Below are 14,523 nucleotides of genomic sequence, written 5' to 3'. Positions count from 1 at the left end.
GGGTTATTAAGTAAATTCCCATGTAATTCAACTGTTAGCTGAAGCAGCACTGAGGAGAGTGGTGTAATTGAAGAACCACTTAATCAATGACATGTCATTTAAACAACAAAAGTATACTTGACTAGAACTAGTTTCAATAGGACGCTGAAAACCCAAGTAATATACTGAAAAAGTTTGCTAAATTAGCTCCCTGAAGCAAGGTTAATTTGGGTGGTCACCAGTTGCATTTATTATTATTATTATTAATAATAATAATAATAATGGCATTAAGTGCTTACTATGTGCAAAGCACTGTTCTAAGCACTGGGGAGGATTCAAGGTGATCAGGTTGTCCCACATGCAACTCAGTCTTAATCCCCATTTTACAGATGAGGTAACTGAAGCACAGAGAAGTTAAGTGACTTGCCCAAAGTCACACAGCTAAGTGGCAGAGAAGGGATTTGAACCCATGACCTCTGACTCCCAATCCCGTGCTCTTTCCACTGAGCCATGCTGCTTCTCTTCACTAAGCTAACTAAATGAGAGATTTTTTTAGAAGAGATCCAAGACACAAACTCAGCTCCTTAGGTGAACAGTGGGACTTGATAAAGGGATAAACTATTTTTCTTCTAATATTGAACAGGTAGAGCATGTAGAACTAATTATCTGGCCTTATAACTTTCAGAGTCAAAAGAATGTAAATGAAAGATGGGAACTGGAGAGGTACCAGAACATTTGAGTTACAGGGATATCATTATCCAAGCCTGTGTGCCCCACCACCCCTTTGACATGAGAGAGTAGTATAAGGAAGCAACTGTTTTCATATTCCACTTTTTTTTTTTACATAAGTCCTATCTCCAGGTGATGGCCCATTTTTAAGATTTCAATTAGTATTATTGCTTCTTAGGGAAGCCGTGTGGCTCAGTGGAAAGAGCACAGGCTTTGGAGTCAGAGGTCATGGGTTCAAATCCCAGCTCTGCCACTTAGCTGTGTGACTTTGAGCAAATCACTTAACTTCTCTGTGCCTCAGTTACCTCATCTGTAAAATGGGGATTAAGATTGTGAGCCCCACGTGGGGCAACCTGATCACCTTGTATCCTCCCCAGCACTTAGAACAGTGCTTTGCACATAGTAAGTGCTTAATAATAATAATGGCATTTATTAAGTACTTACTATGTACAAAGCACTGTTCTAAGCACTGGGGAGTTTTCAAGGTGATCAGGTTGTCCCAAGGGGGGCTCAAATGCCATCATCATTATTATTGTATAATTCCCTTAGTTTCTCAGGTTTCAGGTAAGACACAATTTGGGAAACTAAAAAGAAAATTAAATACCCAATGCTAGATACTCAATAGACAGAAAGTTGTAATAATAGGAGTACTATTTATTCAACACCCACTTAGTGCAATACACTGTATAGGGAGCTCAGGAATTAAAGGCTAAAAAAATCAATAAATCATATTTATTGAGCACTTACTGTGTGCAGAGCACTGTACTAAGCACTTGGAAAGTAAACAAGTGTCATGATCCCTGCCCACAGGGAATTTACAATCTAATTGGAGAGACAAAATATTTACAGAAGTCGTCAAAACAATTGACTGCTCAGCAGAGCAACCAGATATACAAAAGGGTTGAGAATGGACATAATTTAGGAGATTACACAGCATAGACTGCTGGGAAATTAACGAGGGAAGGCTTGGAGCCTGTCCATATTCCTGTGGGAATAAGCTTCCTTTTCATTCCAACATTCCTCATGCTTAGTGGCAACTTCTTCTCTGACTTACATCCATCTCTTCTTCCCAGCCCCCTTCCCCACCAGCCCAAAGGACTGGGGAGCAGTGCTTAAAAAGAGCAGAGGCCTGGGAACCAGACAACAGGGGTTCTAATCCCAGCTTCACCACTTGTCTACTATGGGACCTTGGGCAAATCATTTAACTTCTCTGTGCAACAGTTTCCTCATCAATAGGAATGGGGATTTATTGCCTGCTCCCTCTTTCCTAGACCATGAGCCCCATGTGGGACGGGGATTGCATCCAACATGATTAACTCTAATCCACCCCCGGGTTTAGAATATAGTGCTTAAAAACAATGATCACCAGGAAGTCTTCCATAAAGCCAGGAAGATTGGACATGTCTGCCACATGCACAGAAGAAATTCCCAAACTAGGCAAATGCTTCCTAGCCATAGGAAATTGCAAACCCTTCTTTTAGGGACCAAAGAAAAAATGTAATAGGAGCAGGAAACACTCCACAGATGCTGGGAAGCATAATTGGAAGCAGTGCTGAAGAGGCCTCAGTTGTAGGGTGTGGGGAATAACCACAAACTGTGAGCCTCAACAGAGAGGAGCAAGGGCTCTGACTGTGTAAAAGCAATCCTTTACCAGACGGTAAGGTTTCAGCTATTTAATGGCCCTTTAAAACCTTTTTAGGCCCATTTGGTCTCCGCTATTTCCTTTCTAAATCCCAGGGAACCGTCTGCCCACCCCCAAAACACACACACTGCAAGTTGTTATATTGTACTCTCCCAAACACTTAGTACAGTGCTCTGCACACAGAAAGTATTCAATAAATATGATCGAATAAGTTCACTGTGGGCAGAGAACATGTCTACCACAGTGGAAGGAGCACAGACTTTGGAGTCAGAGGTCATGGGTTTAAATCCCAGCTCTGCCAACTGTCAGCTGTATGACTTTGGGCAAGTCACTTAACTTCTCTGTGCCTCAATTACCTCATCTGTAAAATGGGAATTAAAACTGTGAGCCCCCCGTGGGACAACCTGAACACCTTGTAACCTCCTCAGTGTTTAGAACAGTGTTTTGCACAGAGTAAGCATTTAATACCATTATTATTATTTTATATTGTACTTTCCCATGTGTTCTGTACACAGTAAGTACTTAATACAATTGATCTAAACACACTACCTTCTCACCCACACTGGCCTTCATTAACTCTTTCTCCAAGCACCCCCCATTCTAAATAAGTCTACACCCCCATTTATCTCTAAGTTCCCCCACATACTTCCAGCTATTCACCTACTCCTTCCATGCCCCCCAACCAAGACAACCCCCCAGCAACCTGCTGATCACCTTCCCTTCTTCCTTTATTCAGTGTGTAATCTTTTCAAGATACTTCATAGATTGGTGTACCCCACATACTTCATCAGAGAGTACAGAGAATGAGGAAATAGTAGCCAGGAAGGGCAGAGTTTAAATTCCAAAATCAGGAAGCAATTCCAATAATAAGGCTGTCATAAGAATGCCAGGGGCTTGTGTCTTTACAGAAAATAAAATGGAAGAGAGAGTCAGAGGTGGGGATAGACCAACATACCTTTCCTTGAAGACTGAGAGATTCTGGCTGCATAACCAGCACTTCTTTGAATGACCCTTGATCTCCAAATTATCAGGGCAATCTAGGAGATTCCCTTGCACCTAAAACCTCCTATTCCTAGACCTCCTAATGTCCATTAAGATCCTCCCTTAAAATCCACGCCTAGTGAACAACATTGTAAGGACAGAAGAGTAAGGCTCTCTATCACATCTGATTTCAAGCCCTTGAAGAAAGCAGCTTAAATGAGGATCTTCTAGCTCATCTGCTGCTCACAGCTGGAGCTCATCCAGCAGAATTAAAGTGAATTCACCTGCGAGACAACTGATCCTCTGATGCAGCTGGGTGAAGTAATGCTCTGCTGCCCTGAGGGGACTACACTGTCTTGGAGTGTTTGCCCCTAATCCCCCAGACAAACAACAAAATTAGGTCAGAATGCTATGGCTTATTACTTTGGAAGAGGCATTCATAATGAACAATTGTTGCTGGGAGTTTGTAGGGGGGAGCTATGGGAATTGGGGAAGAGGGATGCTCACTCTTCTTCTTGCAGCTGCAAGTCACTTCTAAGCAGCTCTGAATCTCTGACAAGGAGGTGGGGGAGAGAGAAAACAAGGGAATTAGGTAAGAAAGGAATGAGTGGGAGAAGGAACAAGGGGAAGGGGAGAGAGAATAAGGAGAAATGAAGAGGAAGTAAAGGAGAGAGAGGCAGGGAAAAAGGTGGAAGGTGGGAAAGGGGCTAATGTTTTTGGATGGGCAGCTAAGCCTTTTCACTCCTTTCTCTTCTTCTCTTCATTCAGAGACTGAGGGTCAAGTAGGGATATTTGTAGGAATATGTTCCAGGATAATGAGTCTTGTTCTGGCTGGGAAGAACAAGAAGAATACGTAGATGGGGGAAGAAACCCGAAATTACATTGACAGAGGAGAAGCAGAGATGAAAGGAATCCACATGAATCTTTCACAAAGCTAGCATTTTTTGAAAATGCGATGATTCTGAAAGGGAAAAATTTCATTACAATATTCACCCTGGAGAACCGAGGGAAGTTCAGTGGCCACGTCCAAACTCTTTGTTGCTGAGTTTCCTCTTAGCTTTGTGAAGTTTCTATTTTTCCTTTCAGCAAAACGCCCGAACTGAAACACAACCTTTCTTTTTTAATTCAACAAAGGAATTACAGATCTAAAAACCTGCCCATTCATCTATCTGCCCCACCCCATTCTCCCCACAGGTGGACTCATGGGAGCAAGGGAAATGCAGTGACACTTTTTTCTCACTTGCATTTCATTTTCACTCCAAAACGTTTCCTTTCTTAAGGATTTAATCTATTTTACCGTGAGATGGTGCAACATAGCTCACTCATGCTCTACCTCTGAATCTTGGTAGTAAATTCAAAGCATTGTTGTAAGAAAGTCTATTAAGATTTGGCAATAAGATTCTTCGAGAATGATAAATATCCTTTAAAGAGGCTGCCTATCCATTTATTGCCTAGGTTGTTCCTAAAAGTGAAAGTCACACTTGGAATACTTGAGGGTGGGTGATGAAAATGCAAATTAGGTGACTTTATTGGTTCAAATGAATTCAACTCTCTTGTCATTAAGAAGTATGATAGGAGTAGACTTCCAATAGACAAAGCCTTAGAGGCTGTAATATAGCTCAGGGAATATTCATGAGGAAAGAAACTGTGTTTATTGTAGAGCGTTTATATACACTGGGGAAAAATAGTACCTGCTGTGACATTAACACTATTATTCACCAAGTAATTTGTATCCTTTGAATATAAAGATATCCAATGATTGTTGTCTTCTTTAGAGCAGCTTTTTTTTTGTACTCTTTATCTCATGACCCAGTGGAAAGATCACACTCATCTCTTTGGTTCATCAAAAAGAAGAGAAAATCTTTTGACTGGAGTCTTCATAAAGTCACAATATGAGGCAGGGTACCGGCTTAATGGCAGTAACTAAATATAAGCATTAAAAGAAGAAAAATGCAGAGGTTATTGAGGAAATGGATTGTGTGAAAAGATCAGATTAAGCTTTCAACGAAATGGAGGTGACCGGCCCCTTGGAGTGACTGTTGTTCACTGTTGTTCTTTGATTGTGGAGGGGGAAACCAGGGGCCAACATCAGATGGTAACAGAGTGAGACAGCTACCTCAGGTTCACCCTAGGCAGGGGTGCCATATTTCAAAATTCAAAGGGCCAAGCCCAAATCAGAAAAGAACTGGGAGAGAAATGCAGTAGCTCTGGAGTGAGGGCCTGAAGGGAGGAGACTGTAGTAGTAACTGCTACTGAGGGGGCTGGCCATCTCTTCTAGACCGTAAATGCGTGGGCAGGGAACATTTCTACCAACTCTGTTGTACTGAACAATCCCAAGTGCTTGGTAATATTGACAATAATAATGGCATTTGTTAAGCGCTTACCATGGGCAAAGCACTGTTCTAAGTGCTGTGAGCCCACTGTTGGGTAGGGACTGTCTCTATGTGTTGCCAATTTGTACTTCCCAAGTGCTTAGTACAGTGCTCTGCACATAGTAAGCGCTCAATGAATACAATTGATGATGATGATGATGATGAGATACAAGGTGATCAGGTTGTCCCACGTGGGGCTCACAGTCTTAATCCCCATTTTACAGATAAGATCACTGAGGCTCAGAGAAGTTAAGTGACTTGCCCAAAGTCACACAGCTGACAATTGGCAGAGTCAGGATTTGAACCCTTGACCTCTGACTACAAAGCCCCTGCTCTTTCCACTGAGCCACGCTGCTTCCCAAATACTCAAATTTGTGCACTGCACAAATAAGTACTCAATAAATAACATTGGTTGCTAGTAACAGTCTTTATTACTACTGTACATGGTTCAAACGGACTGATTGTTTCCCTCTGGCCAACTCAGGACTACAGGTGACTCTGAGCAGCTCCATGTTAGTTCAGAGGTTAGGGTGGCAAATAACTTCTTGGAGATCATAAAAACAACAGAAGAAAGTAGAGGCAATCTTGCTCCCCTACTCTCTCTGCCTTCTGCTTCACCCTTACTCTAGGGTTTGTAAACTTTATTTGCCCGAACTCCAACCCTCCAGCATTTATGCACATAACTATAATTATGTAAACTCTAGACTGTAAACTCCTCGTAGGCAGGGAACATGTCTAACATCTGTTATATTGTACATTCCTAAGTACTTAGTAGAGTATTCTGTACATGGTGAGCACTCAATAATATGATTGACTGATTGATTGATTACTTCCTAAACCTCTCCTCATCCTTACCCCAGAGCATTTGGGCTGGCTTTTCATGGTAATGATTTTGAGCCAATAATAATAATAACAATTGCGGTATTTCCTAAGCACATACTATGTGTCAGGCACTGTACTAAGCACTGGGGTGGACACAGATAAAGCAGACTGGACACAGTCCCTGTCCCACAAGGGGCTCACAGTCTCAATCCCCATTTCATAATTGAGGGAGCTGAGGCCCAGAGAAGAGAAGGTCACACAGCAGACAAGTGACAGAGCCAGGATTAGAACCCACGACCTTCTGACTCTCAGGGCCATGTTCTATCCATTATGCCATGCTGCTTCCCCAATCCAGGGGGAACCTGGGTGCCAGAATAGGGCTTGAGGAAGGAGAATTGTGGGGAATAATCTTCCAGTCTCAAAGGAATGTACGAAATTTATGGGAAGCACTATCATAATCATAAGAACATAGACCAAGGACAGATGACTCATCTGCACACAGTAAGTGCTCAGTAAATACCTCAGATTAATCTATCCAATACAATAGCAGCAGGGTGACTGGAGGAGCCATGAGCTGGTTTCCCTCTTAGAAAGGGTTAGGGATGTACTGACTAACTTTTTTAAATGGTATTTGTTAAGTACTTACTATGTGCCAGGCGCTGTACTGAGCGCTAGGTTAGATACAAGAAAGTCATCATCATCAATCGTATTTATTGAGCACTTACTGTGTGCAGAGCACTGTACTAAGCGCTTATTTGCACAGGTTGCACAAGTTGCACAGAGCCCATGTCCCACAGATGGCTCACAGTCTTAATCCCCATTTTACAGATGAGGTAACTGAGGCATAGAAGAAGGTAAGCGAGTTGCCCAAGGCCACACAGCAGACAAGTGGTGGATCTGGGATTAGAACCCAGACTCTCTGACTCCCAGGAACATGCTCTTTTCACTAGGACATGCTGCTTCCCAATAACATTATCCTTCCATAGTGTTATTCTTCTCATTTATAACACTATGGAAGGATAATGTTATTGGGAAGCAGCATGTCCTAGTGAAAAGAGCATGTTCCTGGGAGTCAAAGAGGCTGGGTTCTAATCCCAGATTCTTCTTCTCATTTTTCATTGTATTTAATTAGTATGAGGAGTAGGGTAAAGGTTGGGAGCAAGTATCGATGAATAAATTAAAGTGTAGCTACCACCACCAGGACTTTCTGGATCCCTGGGTGAAACCATGACCCCTCCTATGTCTGCCTTGCCCCTCCATCCCCCCGATACCTCCCCACCTCCTACAGCGGACCTCCCCCTTCTCTCCCCACAGCCTCCTGCATGGTCTGTGAGTTCAGGATAAGTATGGGGACTAAATCGGTCCATTCACATCCCTAGGTCCCAACTCAAACTTTGAGAAACATGACTTTAGAGGAAGAGTTTTGAAATAATCGTGAAAGCTCAACTGTGGGCAGGACGCACGTCTATCAACTCTATTATATTGTATTCATCCAAGCATTTAGTTCAGTGCTCTGCACACAGTAAACATTCAAATATAATCGAGTGATTGATTGTTATGACAGTAAAAATGATCACCAAGGGAATATTAGTGTAATCTTTAATTGTGCATAATCAGAGGATGGTAAAAATCTGTCCAACTCTGAGACACACTCAATCTGATGGTTCATCGGATTGTAGGAGGAGGAACTAATGTTCAAGAGTTTTGATATTTAAACCTTGGAAGAAGGTAAATCACATTTCCCTTCTCTGGGTAAGGAAATATGCCATTCTGCAGTTTCCTGACAGGGAAGTTTGAGTTGTTTCAAAACCATCTCTCACAACCATGAGATTTGAATTTAAAGTAGCCGCTTCTCTTGGTAGAGACTGACTGATGGCTTTTCAGACCTGATTTGGAGCAGACCACCTCGGAAGGTTGAGTTTTTAATCTGATACAGTGATGCGGTTCTCTGATACCTCAGATATCACTTTTCTTAAGGGAATATCTGAGTTGCAATTTTATTTTTGGGTAACTATAATATTTACAACAGTGAACAAATATAGTGTCCTATTTGTACAATCCTTTGAAATAACTTGTCCTGAAGAAAGACTTCTAAGAAACACATTTGCTGCGCACCCTGTTTCTACCAAACTGAGCACTGTTAGAAAAATGGCTCCGATACTCATTATCTCAGGATCATATTTTCATTAAATTGAGCCTTATTAAATAAAACAATGTTGTGCACACACCGTCCTTGTAGATAGGTCAAAATAGTATCAGATTGCAGATAGTCCTGTCGGCCCTCCGACCAGCATTACAGTGATTATGAATCCAATGACTGGAACATTTATGGACGGCTGTAAATTCAGTAAAAATGAGTTGGTTTGCCTTATCACTGGACTCGTTTCTCAACTTGCCCACAGCATTTTTGTTTTTTATCTAGAGCGTGGACTGAGGCATAGTGGCACGGTGGTCAGGTTCACATTATATGATCATCGCAGGAAAATTACGTCGGATGAGGTTTTTTTAATGTAAACATAGAAGACCTTTAAATCCCGCAGTTACCAAATTATATGGACAGGTTTCCTACAGGCTGTACATTCCTTAGAGAAGCAGCATGGCATAGCATGTTTATTTTACTTGTACATATTTACTATTCTATTTATTTTATTTTGTTAATATGCTTTGTTTTGTTCTCTGTCTCCCCCTTCTAGACTGTGAGCCCACTGTTGGGTAGGGACCGTCTCTATATGTTGCTAACTTGTACTTCCCAAGCGCTTAGTACAGAGCTCTGCACACAGTAAGTGCTCAATAAATACGATTGAATGAATGAATGGCAGATAAAGCAGGGGCCTGAGAGTCAGAAGGTCATGGCTTCTAATCCCTGCTCCACCTCTAGTCTGCTGTGTGGCCTTGGGCAAGTCACTTCACTTAATAATAATAATAAAATGATGATGGCATTTATTAAGCGCTTACTATGTACAAAGCACTGTTCTAAGTGCTGGGGAGGTTACAAGGTGATCAGGTTGTCCCACGTGGGACTCACAGTCTTCATCCCCATTTTACAGAAGAGGTCACTGAGGCACAGAGAAGTGAAGTGACTTGCCCAAATTCACACAGCTGACAATTGGCGGAGACGGGATTTGAACCCATGACCTCTGACTCCAAAGCCCAGGCTCTTTCCACTGAGCCATGCTGCTTCCCAGTGCTTCACTTCCCTGTGCCTCAGTTACCTCATCTGTTAAAATGGGGATTAAAACGGTGAGCCCCATGCAGAGCAATCAATCAGTCAATCAATTGTATTTATTGAGCACCTACTGTGTGCAGAGCACTGTACTAAGCGCTTGGGAAGTACAACTTGGCAACATCCAGAGACGGTCCCTACCCAACAGCGAGCTCACAGTCTAGAAGGTGGAGACAGACAACAAAACAAAACATATTAACAAAATAAAATAAATAGAATAGATATGTACAAGTAAAATAAATAGAGTAATAAATATGTACAAACATGTGTCCAACCCGATTTGCTTGTATCCACCCCAGAGCTTAGCACAGTGCCTGGCACCTAGTACACCCTTAACAAATACCATAATTATCACTATTATTATTATTATTATTATTATTATCATGAAATTATCTGTTTGGAACATATTTCTCTTCTCATCACCAATCAGGCTGGAGGCTTCGGCATAATAGTCAAATGATTTGGTATCCTTTTTGACAGTGTGACAAATTGTGGCAAACACGTGGCTGCCTGCAAGCCAGTGGTCTATATCCTGAATTAATGATGAATTTCTTGGCTGCCCCCTCTCTAAATCTACTCCAGAAAGCAGTTTGGCCTGAATGAACATAATGGTCTTTGAGGCTGGCCACCTGTTGGAGGATGGTGTCGGCCAGTACATTTGCTTAACCTGCCAAGGAAAAATTTCAATCAGCCGGTTTTTGATGCAGCGTGCGTACCAGTAAACGAAACATTGAGATGAGTGATCATTCCAAATACTGTTTTTCATTATACTGCAGCAAAAAGCATCACTCAAAAATACCCCGGAATTAGATAACCCATTCCAAGATCTGATTTCACAGGCAGCTTTTGGCATTTATTAGAAAATGAACCAAACCATTTCATGCAATTTTCCATAATCTGTGGCTCTGTGAAATGTTTAGATTGGACAGGACATACGGGAGATGTTAGACTATGATCAATATTTTAAAAGTCTTAAATGTATTTATACAATGTTATGCTGCATTTAGCAATATGGGTAGATATCATTCCATGTAGAAAAATACTAAATTGACAGAAAATAAGTGCTTAAGTGAAAACAGTATTTCTAAGGCCACATGGTGATTCTCTGAACAAAATGAGCTGTCAAGCCGAATGTTTAAATTTCCTTAAGGCAATATCATTATCTGACCATTGTAATCTTAAATGTATTGACTGACCATAATGTACTACGTAATGTTATCTTGCTATTGCAACATGAAATTTTACTAGGAAAGAGACACCATCTTCTTGGCATTTTGTGTTCCCCAGTTTAGTGTAGATATATTATGGTCTTTCTTACTCAAAGGCGATATGATCATCACAGAAGTTCACCCCTGAGTGTGCATGTCAAAAATCAATCAATCAATCAATCAATCAATTGTATATATTGAGCTCTTACTGTGTGCAGAACACTGTACTAAGTGCTTGGGAAGTACAAGTTGGCAACATATAGAGACAGTCCCTACCCAACAGTGGGCTCACAGTCTAGAAGGGGGAGACAGAGAACAAAACCAAACATATTAACAAATTAAAATAAATAGAATAAATAGAATAGAATGGAATAGATATGTACAAGTAAAATAAATAAATAAATAGAGTAATACATATGTACAAACACATGTACATATATACAGGTATATATATATACTCATATATATATATATACACATATATAGGTATATAGATGTATATATATATATATATATACATATATATATATATATATATATATATATATATATACAAAAAGGCCAATGGGGGACCCCTGGACCTAGATGTATTGCACAAACACACTTGTGCTTTCATAAATAACTAATAATTGCAGTAATTTATTAAACACTATGTTCTAAGCACTGGGATAAGGGCAGTGAAGCAGTGTGGCTTAGTGGGAAGATCAGAGGGTCTGGTATCTAATTCCAGCTCCTCCACTTGTCTGCTGAGTGACCTTGAGTAAGTCACTTAACTTTTCATTGCTCTTAGAACAGTGCTTAACAAATACCACAGTTAGTTCATGTAGTATATGTACACTGGTTATACTACATAGTATATATATATATATAAATATATATATATATACTATGTAGTATATAGCTTTCTTCCTCCCTTCAAAGCCCTATTGAGAGCTCACCTCCTCCAGGAGGCCTTCCCAGACTAAGCCCCCTCCTTCCTCTCCCCCTCCCCATCCCCCCCCACCTTACTTCCTTCCCCTCCCCACAGCACCTGTATATATGTTTGTACAGATTTATTACTCTCTTTATTTTACCTGTACATATTTACTGTTCTATTTATTTTGTTAATTATGTGTGTCTAGCTTTATTTCTATTTATTCTGATGACTTTACACCTGTCCACATGTTTTGTTTTGTTTTGTTGTCTGTCTCCCTCTTCTCGTCTGTGAGCCCGTTGTTGGGTAGGGACTGACTCTATATGCTGCCAACTAGTACTTCCCAAGCGCTTAGTACAGTGCTCTGCACACAGTAAGCGCTCAATAAATACGATTGAATGAATGAATGAATGGTCAGTAGCTGCACCTATCACCATCTGGTAGTATATTACCTCCTCAAAATGCTACCATTATCAAACCTGATACCTGTAACTAAAAATAAAACCATGCTGCACACAGTAAGCGCTCAATAAATATGATTGAATGAATGAATGAATGAACTGGACATAGTCCCTGTTCTATGTGGGGCTCCCAGTCTAAGGAGGAGAGACACCAGCTATTCAATCCCCGTTTGACAGATGAGGAAACTGAGGTGCAAAGAAGTGAGGTGAGTTGCCCAAGGGGACACAGCGGACAAGTGGCAGTTCTGGGATTGGAACCAGGGCCTACTGACTCCCGGCCCATAATCTTTTTACTAGGCCACCTTTATCTGTCCTCTGCCTCTCCTGGCCCTGTGCCAGGCATTTGGTTACATTAACCTATTACGATGTTTTTGTGTACTACAAATAATAGCTAGCCAAGACCACCTTAAGAGTGACATTAAAGGACTGTGACCCGCATGTTCATGGCAAATTTACATTGAGGAGCCAGTTTCTAACAGGTATAGGGGGTATCTCAAATCAAATCTCTAGGGATCAATGCAGGATACATAGGGCCACTTGTAGGAGCAGACTGAGACATGTTTGCCCTTCTTATCCCCCCAACCCCATGCTCTAATAAGTCCCATCATTTCAGCTGTGCAGACAGCTGGGGACAGGAGGGACATCCCAAATGAGGCACAAGAGTTCTGAGAATGCTGGCCCTGATCCAGCATTCTCTTGCACCTTACTCCCACAAGTCCCCAAGCCAATTCCAAACAACAGAGGCATCCCTTAAATTCCAGGCTATTGCCTCCAGGTCCTCTGAAATCATTTCATTTGAGGGGCACACGGTCTTTTTGAGGATGTGACACCACAGAAGATTCCTCGGTGAGAACAATGGTAGCAATAAAATCTTTGATTTTCAAACTTTTCTTCTAAAAATCTCAAAATGCTACAGTCTGCCAAATATGAAGCCAATTCTGACATTCATCTCTCCTGCTGACCCACCTTCTCCCTCCCACATCTAACCCACAGCATTCCTGTGTTTCCTGTGTCCGGAGCGAGTGGAATCATCAGGGGAAATTGCTCCTTGGACCAATAATGAATTCTATCCTCTTTGGAGTCAGCAAACTAAAGTGCAGACTTCCTAAGAGGAAAAAAATGGCCCAAAAGAATAAATAATATTGGGAATAACATTAGCATCAGGGATGAAAATTAATTCGGTCCTGTCCCTGAAGTCCAATAGCGGAGACGGATCTTTCTTGTCTCCCCTACCAATGATTTGGTCATTGCAAAGAGAAACATGTAGGTCAGGAAATCCCTGTGGCTGTAATTTATTTCTCTAACAAACCACTTTTCAATCAATTCTCCTCAAATTGTTTCTTAAGTAGTAGTAAGTGGGCTGAAGTTCAAAAGATCAAACTACCCTTTTGGCATAGGGTAACCAGGTCTTTTCACCCCTAAAATCTAGTCTTGTATGTCAGTTGCCTTGACGCTCTCCTAAAGCTGTAAAAAGCAACAATACAATGGACAGAAGACCTATGGTAGTCACTGATCTTCTTAGAAATAATAATAATAATTGATCTGCTTAGGAATAAAGGCAGCAATTCCTCTCAGGTTCTTACATGAGAGCAGTTCTCTGATAGAGCACAAAAGGGATCTCAGCTCACCAATTCTTTCCCGGTGCCATTTAAGAACTACTTCCATGGTTTCCCAACCTTGATGTGGGGTGAGAAGGTAGCATTGTGGGCAGGGAACATGTCTACCAACTTTGTTATATCGTACTCTCCCAAGTGCTTAGTACAGTGTTCTGCACACAGTAAGCACTCAATGAATATGATTGATTGGTTAAGGAGAGTCCTTTGTATCCAAGCAACAGAAAACTGAAGCTACACCTGAAGGCAACAGTCCAGATTCCTCGACTGGTAAGCATCACTACTTAATAGCTAGAAAGTGCTCATTCTTGAAATAATCCTATGTCCTGTGTTGTTGAATTTTGATTCCAAAACTAAAACATAACCTTAAAATGAAGCATTGTTCATCAACCAGATGAACTTTAAGAACCGTTTCTTCAGTAACTAAACTCATTTAAAAGAACACTTGATGTTCCAGAAGTTCTTTCAGAATTGCCATTCTGGAAGAAAATGGCAGGAGACAAAGCCAAACATATTGCAAAACTAATATAAACCAATCATCTGGATGAATGAGAACACAAAATGAACTTTAGCGTCATTT

General features: G+C 41.1%; 1 protein-coding gene across 2 annotated transcripts in view; it reads right to left on the bottom strand.

The window, feature by feature from the left end:
* The window catches only part of CDH13 (cadherin 13), a 991,500-nt gene that overhangs the window by 823,506 nt on the left and 153,471 nt on the right, over positions 1 to 14,523 (bottom strand). The window contains exon 1 of one of the 2 annotated variants that reach the window (XM_038754877.1): positions 3,306 to 3,371. The exons of the other annotated variant lie outside the window; for it this stretch is intronic. Coding sequence (XP_038610805.1) covers positions 3,306 to 3,338 — 33 coding nt within the window. The 5' untranslated portion in view covers positions 3,339 to 3,371. Of the gene's footprint in view, positions 1 to 3,305; positions 3,372 to 14,523 lie in introns of those variants that run through there. 2 annotated transcript variants of the gene reach the window in all.

Source organism: Tachyglossus aculeatus, chromosome 11 (genome assembly GCF_015852505.1).
Source record: "Tachyglossus aculeatus isolate mTacAcu1 chromosome 11, mTacAcu1.pri, whole genome shotgun sequence".
In the NCBI taxonomy this organism is placed as follows: domain Eukaryota; kingdom Metazoa; phylum Chordata; class Mammalia; order Monotremata; family Tachyglossidae; genus Tachyglossus; species Tachyglossus aculeatus.
Note: the sequence above shows the minus strand (reverse complement) of the source record. Positions and strands in the feature narration are given on the sequence as shown.